General features: G+C 42.3%; 1 protein-coding gene across 1 annotated transcript in view; it reads left to right on the forward strand.

Moving 5' to 3' along the window:
• The first annotated feature begins 1,130 nt into the window (after window positions 1-1,130).
• rbp4 (retinol binding protein 4, plasma) overlaps window positions 1,131-9,719 on the forward strand; it is a 15,952-nt gene continuing 7,363 nt past the window's right edge. The window contains exons 1-5 of the mRNA XM_043712469.1: window positions 1,131-1,281; window positions 1,394-1,531; window positions 1,615-1,748; window positions 1,852-1,958; window positions 5,864-6,076. Of these exons, the coding sequence (XP_043568404.1) occupies window positions 1,409-1,531; window positions 1,615-1,748; window positions 1,852-1,958; window positions 5,864-6,076 (577 nt within the window). The 5' untranslated portion in view covers window positions 1,131-1,281; window positions 1,394-1,408. The remainder of the gene's footprint in view (window positions 1,282-1,393; window positions 1,532-1,614; window positions 1,749-1,851; window positions 1,959-5,863; window positions 6,077-9,719) is intronic.

Genomic DNA, 9,719 nt, shown 5'->3' on the forward strand with positions numbered 1-9,719 from the left:
GCAACAACAATGGTAAAAAGCATTTTAAGTTCTTATTCCATAAAAGCATCTTCTAGTCTGATGAAAAATAATAAACAAAGGTCACTTATATAAAAGCAAAATGTTTACATCCTTGAAACCTGGAGTTATATAATTTTACTATTTAATTTATTCTTTCATGGGATGTGGGCAGTACTGTCAAGTCAAGCATGTGCTGTCCATTGGGAATGTTCTTTTGAACTGCATGGTTTGCTTGGCTCTTGCAGAGTAAACCACACTGCAGTGGGCCTGGCGTCAAATCTAAACCAGCTGAAATAAGAATGGCATATTCCATTCTCTGAAGTGCATCAACAAACCAAGTAAATGTTTACAATCACTTCTTGGTTATTACAACTTAAGTTCCACCAGTTTGCCGCAGCGGGATTTGAACCCTTGTTTTCAGGAGTATTGTCCAGGTGTCTGGTCTAGTGACATTGCCATTACTTTGTTTCCCCTTATTTGATAAACCAACTGAAGAAGATTTAGAAATAAACTCAGAGACACATTGAACTTGATAAACCTTTTGTTCCAGAGTACGTTTACTTGCACAAACTGAAGTCAGCGTGCAGATAACATCGCTTTAACAAATATATTCCACTGGTACAAAGTGCAATAAACATTGCAGTATATGGCACTGACCCAGTTTCCAACTATTTTCACAAACATGTGTGATTCCTGCACAGCCAAAAGCTGTCAACATTGGTGCCAGTTATTAGTGGGGGAGCGAGTTGGGCACAGGAACAGAGATGATACAGGGAAAAATGTTATGCAAGCAGCTATCAGAACCATCCAAACATTTGGGCAGGTTTGTGTTCTGTGAAGAAATAGACACTTTCCATTCCTTTTGTTGATGGCTGCTTCAGCACTATCTGGGAGCAGAACTTTGCTCAGCAGCATCACTGTTGCTCATGGAATTAAATGAATGCAAAACAAAAATCTGCAGTATGTTGCATGTGGCGGATGGGCTGGTTCTGGATAGCCTATCTATCATGCAGTTATGTAACTGTTGAGACGAGGGTCTCTGTCAATGATTTACATTCCAAAGCTCGTCTCTAGGTGGGGGAGGGGGTGTTGGCAGATTACGAAAGACAGATGACAGGCTTGCGGGGAAGGGGGGGCTACATATAAAGGTGTGGCAAGCCAACTAACTGTTCAGAGGAGTTGCCTGGAGAGTTTTGAACACGATAGTGCGAAAAGTGAATTCCTATTTTGATTGAGACCGGAATCCGAGGGATTTGAGATTTGTACCACACGCTGTGAAAGGTAAGCATGTTTAGTATTTTGGGCTTTTCAGTGTCCACAATTGAACCCAGTTGCATTCAGGGATCAGGACGGTTTGGCTTTAGCAGATTAGTGTGTGTCTGCTTTGTGATAGAGAATCTGAAGGACGATGAGACACTGCAGGGTCTTGGGGCTGCTGCTGCTGCTGCTGGTTTCCATCTCCAGTTGCTTTGCAAAGTCCGACTGCGTGGTAAACAACTTCCATGTGAAGGAAGACTTCAACAAGACGCGGGTAAGCTGGCGCCCCTGGGTTTTGGGAGGAGGGAGGAAGGGAGAAGGAGACCTTTCCTGACTGCCTGACCTTTTCTCTTCCAGTATGTGGGCAAATGGCACGCTTTCGCAAAGAAGGACCCCGTGGGCATTTTCCTGGAGAGTAACATTCATGCCGAGTTCAAGATTGAAAACGAGACGATGACGGCCAAAGCGACTGGCCTGGTCACTTTACTACCGTAAGCCCAGCAGAAGCCAGCAGCTCCTGTCTGCAGGATTGCCCCAGCTCCCCCCCCTCTCTCTCTGTGTGCTCTAACTCTTGTCTGTCTTGTCTTGCTGCAGGGAATGGATCGTGTGCGCTGAAATGATGGGAACATTCAACAATACTGAGAACCCCGCCAAGTTCAAGCTGAAATACTGGGGGGCAGCCGAGCACCTGCAGAAAGGCAGTGAGTAACCCAGTCAGTACAGGAAGGTCATGCTCTCTTACACTGTCAGAGTCAACCTGCCTTTTCAGCAACCATTCGGAAACCCTGACCCAACCCACCAATGACTTTGCAATCCATGCCCTCAGTATTTTGTCAATGAATTTCTAGTCGTTCATTTTGAAGGATCTCGGTGTACATTCGGCCCTTTGTGTCACTGCTCTCTGAGAGAACAATTCACCCACTGCCTTTTCACTGTGTATATCTCCACTACTCATACAATCCCAACAGTGTGGAAGTAGGCCATTCAGCCGACTTTGTCAACACTGAGCATTCAAAGAGCATCCCACCCCATACACTATAACTCTGCATTCATCAATGGCTAATCCACCTAACCTACACAGCCCAGGACAATTTAGAGTGGCCAATCCACACTAACCTGCACATCATTGGACTGTGGGAGGAAACCAGAGCACCTGGAGGAAACCCACGCAGACTCAGGGAGAATGCGCAAACTCCACCCAGACAGTATCCTGAGGATGGAATCAAATCCAGGACCCTGGTGCAGTGAAGCAGCAATGCATACCACTGAGCCACTCTTTCTTAGCAATTCAATTCCATTTGAAAACCTGAATTTACCCTGCTGCTACCAAACTGTCAGACAGTGTATTCATTCCTGGTCCTAACTCCTTGCCTGTGAGAAGGTTTACCCTCCATTGTTTTGCTAGTTAACACAACTCCACATGCACCAGGTCACAACCCCCCTTGTACTAGCAAGAACAGTTATCCCCAGCCACTCTGTCCAGACCCTTCATAATTTTGAATGCCTCTATCAAATCTCCTCTCTTCCCAACTTCTCCAGTCTTTCCACATCTGGAAATTCCTCATCCCTGGGAACATCCTCAAGATTTTGTATTCTGCCCACTCCAATATTGTCACTTCTGTCTCGCGTATGCTACCCAGAACTGGATGTAAAACTCAGCTGAGGCCAAGATAGTGTTTTATATAGGTTTTTGCTTAACCCTTAGTCTTTGTTGATAAAGCAAATTATGCTGAAATACTTCCTAGTCAGCCTGTCTGTACAGTAGCTGGGGCTTGAATGCAGACCGTCCAGTCTGCAGATAGAGACCCTACCATTGCAACACAAGATTCCCCCCTGCTCTCCCCACCCCTCCCCCACCCAACCCCTTTGCTTTGCTTCTGCAGCTGGTATGCCTAGGCAGTGTTCCCTTCAAGTACTAACCAAGCCTGAGTCTGCATAACTTCAAAGATCAGATAAGATTGAGCAGTTTCAGACTATTGTGCCTATAGGCATAAAGGTTGCTGCATGCACTCTCAACCTGTCGTGCCAACACAGATGCACTGGGGCAAATGGCTTTATTCATTCTATGATTCTGTCTTCCCATGATTCATTGTTTGTGAGAACCTGAACATTGCATGTTTTTTCTGTGTTACCCCTAATGCTGGGTCAGAGGACGACTTGAATGACCATGAGGTTACAAAGTTTGAATTCCATCAAACTTTCATACAATATCTTCTAGATATTGCACAAAGAGTGGATGCTATTAAAGTGACCACAGTCCAGTTTTCATTCTTAGCAATTATTGAATTTAAAACTAAACAAATGAATGCTTTCTTTTTTGTTCTTATTTTCTTGCAGTTTATTTATCTGAATGTGTGAGTCATTTTTCATAGAATCCCTACAGTGTGGAAACAGGCCCTTCGGCCCAACAAGTTCACACTGACCCTCCGAACAGTATTCCATTCAGACCCATTGCCCTACCCTACTTTCACCCCTGACTAATGCGCCTAAGCCTATACATCCCTGAACATGACAGGCAATTTAGCATGGCCAATTCACCTAATTTGCACATCGTTGGACTGTGGGAGGAAACCGGAGCACCCGGAGGAAACCCACGCAGACACAGGGAGAATGTGCAAACTCCACACAGACAGTTGCCCGAGGCTGGAATCGAACCCAGATCCCTGGTGCTGTGAGGCAGCAGTGCTGACCACTGAGCCACCATGCCACCCTCTTGTTAGCTTATGTTCAAAATATATATGTTTATAAATGAACAATCTTCTTTGCTTCTGTTGTTCAATACTTTAAGGGACAGCACCATGCTTCTTTATCAGTCCCATTTATAAGCATGCATTGATTACAATGTCCAAGGACACAATGCCCCATACAGGCCAACTCCATAACATTAGCTGCTGCATTTGTGATATATTGTTTTCATTAAAGTAAACACATTAAACCACGCTGAATAATTTTGACAGTCAGATTCATTCAGAGTGCTGAAAGGTAACCTTATACATTCAGTAAGACAATTTTCTGTATCCAGTTATTTATTTAACTATTAACACAATCTCTATTTGTATTGTCATACAGTTAACAAACGTTGTGTACATTTTCCTTATTTAACATAGAGTCATAGAGATATACAGCAGCATGGAAACAGACCCGTTGGTTCAACCAGTCCATGCTGACCAGATATCCCAACCTAATCTAGTCCCATTTGCCAGCACTTGACCCATATCCCTCCGAAACCTTCCTATTCAGATACCCATTCAGATGCCTTTTAAATGCTGTAAATGTAGCAGCCTCTATCACTTCCTCTAGCAGCTCATTCCATAAACGCACCACTGTCTGCATGAAAACATTGCCCCTTAGGTTCCTTTTACATCTTTCCCCTCTCACCATAAACCTAGTTCTGGACTCCCCCACTCCAGGGAAAAGACCTTGTCTATTTACCCTATCCATGCGTGTTATGATTTTATAAATTACTACAAGGTCACCCCTCAGCCTCCGACGCTCCAAGGAAAACAGCCCCAGCCTATTCAGTCTCTCCCTATGGCTCAAACCCTCCAACCCTGGCAACATCTTTGTAAATCTTTTCTGAACCTTTTCAAGTTTTACAACATCCTTCCAATAGGAAGGAGACCAGAATTGCACGCAATATTCCAACAGTGGCTGAACCAATGTCCTGTACAGCCGCAACATGACCTCCCAACTCCTGTACTTAACGCTCTGACTTAATTAAGGAAAGCATACCAAACACCTTCTTCACATTCATGGTTCCTTTATCATTTTGGTTCTTCCCCCTATTTTAATCTTTCCATCAGAACAAAACAAAGTTATACTTGGCTAGAGTAATGAGGCAGCAGGGATTAACAGACAAGTGAGTCTTAGTAAATGTGTCACAGGAACAAGCACACATCAGTGGACTTCTGAGAAACCTGCTTTCCTACTTGTTGCAGCACTGGTCTGGATTTCCAGCTCAACATTTATGTAGCAGAATCAGACAAATAGTGTGAAACTAATAGCAGCGGCAGTATTTAGATAACACCTTTTGTTTAACGTGCTAAAATGACCCGTGGTGCTTTGTGAGGATTTAAATTGGAAACACATCAGGAAGTATTAGTACAGTGACCAAAGGTTTAGTGAAACAGATTTAAAAGGAGCATCCTAAGGAAAGAAAGGGAGAAGCAGAGAGCTTGAAGGAGGAGCAATTAAAATTGGGTTTGTACAAGAGGACGGGAATAGTGCAGTGATCTCAGAGGATCACGGGCCTGGAGGAGATTGCAGAGGCAAGAAGGGCTGAGGCCATGCAGGAGTGAGATGTTTAAAAGTGAGGCATGCCAGATCAGTAGCTAATGTACGTTAGTGCTGATGATCCCTTTAAGCTATACTGGCATCACACTGATGGTCAGTTTCAGAAGTTAATGCCACACATGGACCTCAAATGTCTGCGCACTGAAAAAGCAATGAGGGCGAGTTTTGGTTGGTGGGCACAGAGGTGATGGGTGAATGGGCCTCAGTGGTGGAAGTGCTGAAATAACCAGCCTGTCTTTTAAATACAATAGCCTATGTTACATTGTTTACCATTAAGGTAAAAAGTACCTTGTAACATGTTTCTTTCTTTCAGATGACGATCACTGGATTGTTGACACCGATTATGACAACTATGCCATCACATACACATGTCGAAAACTGAATGATAATGGAACTTGTGCAGATAGTTACTCATTTGTTTTCTCACGGGATCCTGAAGGATTAACCCCTGAAGCACAGCGAGTCGTCCGAAAGTGGCAGGATCATCTCTGCCTGGCATTCAGATATAAGCGTGTTGCTCAAACAGGTAAATGCAATGGATTTCGAGAAACATCTTCGTTGGTGATTTTGATTCCATGGTTCCCAGTTATTCATCCACTCTCCAGAGTGAATAGTTTCATTTCTCTTCATTTACTCAGTGAAAACCTCTGATGAGAATCAATGGATGTTTGATGACTAACGTGGCTGCAATGGGGCAAAGGGTCTCTTTGCATACTGTTAAAAACTCTATGACTCTTACTGAAAACTTCAACAGGACATCTCATCTAAATTAAGGAGAATATTCCTTACTCTTCCAAGCTCTCCTCAGAGTTGAAGTTCCGTATTTCTTGTTATATTGTGTTAAAGCTCCTCTAGTTCTATTCTATTACATTTTACATCTTTCTTGAAGTGTGGTGCCTAGAATTATCCACAATTCCCCGTTCAAGGCCTAGCCTGCCATTTGTCAAGTTCTAGCATAATCTCCCTGCTTTTATATTTAATTCTTCTATTTATAAACCCAAGCAACCCACTTGCTACTTAACCACATTATCAGGTTGCCCTGCCATCTTTAAAGATTTGTATATATTGACATCAGGTTTCTCTGTTCATCTACATGCCCCAAATAGTTCTGTTTATATTACACCGTCTTTTCCTGATTAATTTTTCTAACGTGCATTGTTTCACATATCTCCACAGTTTCATCTGCAATGTATCTGCTTCACAAGTCTGACTGTCATTCTGTAGAGTGCAACCACCCTCATCATTATCTCCTACTTTGCAAAATTTCATATCAGCTGTTAACTTTATAAAGCTGCTCCCAGCACCTGAGTCTAGATTGTTTATTTAAAGTTAAAAGTGATAGACCCAAAATTAAACCTTAGAGAACATCACTGCAAACCACACTTCACCCTGATTCTGCGATCTTCTGTCTTCTTATGAAGCCTCTTGAGTTACACTTTTTTTGAACACCTTTTAAATGTCCAAATACAATACCCACTACAATACAATACCCACTACAATACATTGTACAATACAATACAATACCCACTACAATACAATACCCACTACAATACATTGTACAATACAATACCCACTACAATACATTGTACAATACAATACAATACCCACTACATTGTACAATACAATACAATACCCACTACAATACATTGACCACTTTTTGTATTTCATGAAAGAATTCAACCAATTGAATTTGATACAGTTTACCTTTACAAAATCCATATTCTCTCTCTTTGATTAACATATCCTTTTCTAAATGAAAGCGTATGTAGATCCTGATATGCCTTTCCAGTAATTGTGCACCTCTGATATTGGGCTGACTTTTTTTATTCATTGAGATGTGATATGCTAACATTTATTGCCCACCCTAATTGCCTTGAGAAGGTGGTGGTGGGCTCCCTTATTGAACAACTGCACTCCTTGTGGTGGAAGAGCACCCACAGTGCTCTTGGTGGGAAGTTGAGTTGCAGGACGTTGGCCTAATGATGGTGACAGAGCAGTAATATAGTTTGAAATCAGGGTGGTGAGTGGAACTGTAACTGTTTGACTGACCTGTAAATTCCTGGCTTATCCCTCTCTTATTTCTTTAATAGTGTTGTAACATTAGCAACTTCCAGTGAGGATTGTAGGATTGAGGTCAATGCTTCAGTTACTTCTACTGTTGTTTCTTGAAGCAACTGAGCAGGAATCCTATCCAGGCCAGGAGGTTACATTACAACTTGCATTATTGTCAATCCTTTTAATGTGCTTTCTCTCAGTATTATTGTCTAGTCCATAACTTGCCTTTTCTTTTTCAGTATAACTTTCACATCATCCATTTTTCTTTGTATTCATTGACTCCACATGAACATTTTCATTTGGGTCTTTGATAGGTCCAGTTTTATACTTAGCAAACTGCTTACACTTCATGTGCTTGTGAAATGTTTCAGGCATTTTAATATTACCTACTAATTATTTACTTTTAGTCTCTTTGCCTCTGGGATTTTAAAATTCACTCCTATACTTTTTATCTTCCTGGTTATTAGCTACATCTTACTCCTAACATTTATATGTCTCTTGTTATAAGTCTCAATTTTTCTGTTTTAGTTTAACTTTTATTTCTTTTGTTATCAAGGGCTTGATGGATTTGAGTGCTCCAACTTTTCCCTTTAAATGATTATGTCTGGTTTGTACCTTTAATTATCATTTTCCTGGATGCTCTCCATTTCTGTTTTACCCTGGAACCATCTTTTTCTAGTCTTTTCTGAAACAACAGAAAGGGTGACTCCTTGAGCGACTGCCTGTGTGGATTTAGCACATTATCCCCGTGTTTGTGTGGGTTTCCTCCGGGTGCTCTAGTTTCCTCCCACAGTCCAAAAATGTGCAGGTTAGGTGAATTGGCCATGCTAAATTGTCCGTTGTGTTTAGGGATGTGTAGGTTAGGTGCATTAGAAAAGGGTAAGTGTAGACTAATGGGGAATGGGTTTGGGTGGGATACTCTGCAGTGGGCTGAAGGGCCTGTTTCCACACTGTTGGAATTCTATTCTATGATTCTATGATTCTTCCCCAATTGAGCAATTTTGGCTATTTTCTGGTCAGTTTCTGCAATTACTCTAAACCAAATTATGTGGTCCTTGTGATTTGCCACATGATCCCCTTTTAACATGCTCCAGTTTCCCAGGAGCAGATTCAAGAACACTTCCCTGCCTGTTGGACTGGAGGTATATTTATTAAGAAAGTTCTCTTGTACACGTCTTAAAAATTTCCCAGTTCTCCAGTACATCTAGAGCAAGGGGTCAGTTACCACGATATCACCCCGCTGCATTCGTATTTCAATAGAGACACAGCTATTTCATCCTTTCCTGTGCATATTTTGTATCAGCCCTGTATAATGTCTCTGCACACATGCTAGTGTCCTTCACCTAAAAGGTTACACTGTGTATTAGTGTATTCTAACTGAGGTTTGATACAGCTACAACGTAACTGTTTAGTATTTGGATTCCTCTTTGTGCAGCGTTGATAACTTGTGCCACGGATTTCAGTGATGACGGTTTTCAGCTCCAAGATCACTTCACTCTTCATTCTCACCTACACTCACACCTTGAGTACATAAGAACCCACCATTTTGTCATCTCTCTCTACTTAAATAATAGCTGAAAATGTGTTGCTGGGAAATGCGCAGCAGGTCAGGCAGCATCCAAGGAGCAGGAGAATCGACGTTTCGGGCATGAGCCCTTCTTCAGGCTCATGCCCGAAACGTCGATTCTCCTGTTCCTTGGATGCTGCCTGACCTGCTGCGCTTTTCCAGCAACACATTTTCAGCTCTGATCTCCAGCATCTGCAGTCCTCACTTTCTCCTATTTAAATAATACCCTGATTTTCTATTCTTCCTATCAAAGTAGATCACCGTGTATTTGCCCACATTATACTCAGTCTGCCAAGATTTTTGCCCATGTATTTCTTTTACCTGGATCTTTTTGCAGAAGATAGGCAGGTAGGACAAGTCATGGGGACAGTGCTGAGCTGGAAGTTTGGAACTAGGGTGAGGTGGGGGAAGGGAATATGGGGAAATTGTTGAAGTCCACATAGATGCCCTGGGGTTGAAGTGTTCCGAGGTGGAAGATGAGGCGTTCTTCCTCCAGTCGTCTGGTAGTGAGGGAGCAGAGTGGGAGGGGGATTTGAAATGTTGGGCC

Source organism: Chiloscyllium plagiosum, chromosome 22 (genome assembly GCF_004010195.1).
Source record: "Chiloscyllium plagiosum isolate BGI_BamShark_2017 chromosome 22, ASM401019v2, whole genome shotgun sequence".
NCBI classification, from domain to species: Eukaryota; Metazoa; Chordata; class Chondrichthyes; order Orectolobiformes; family Hemiscylliidae; genus Chiloscyllium; species Chiloscyllium plagiosum.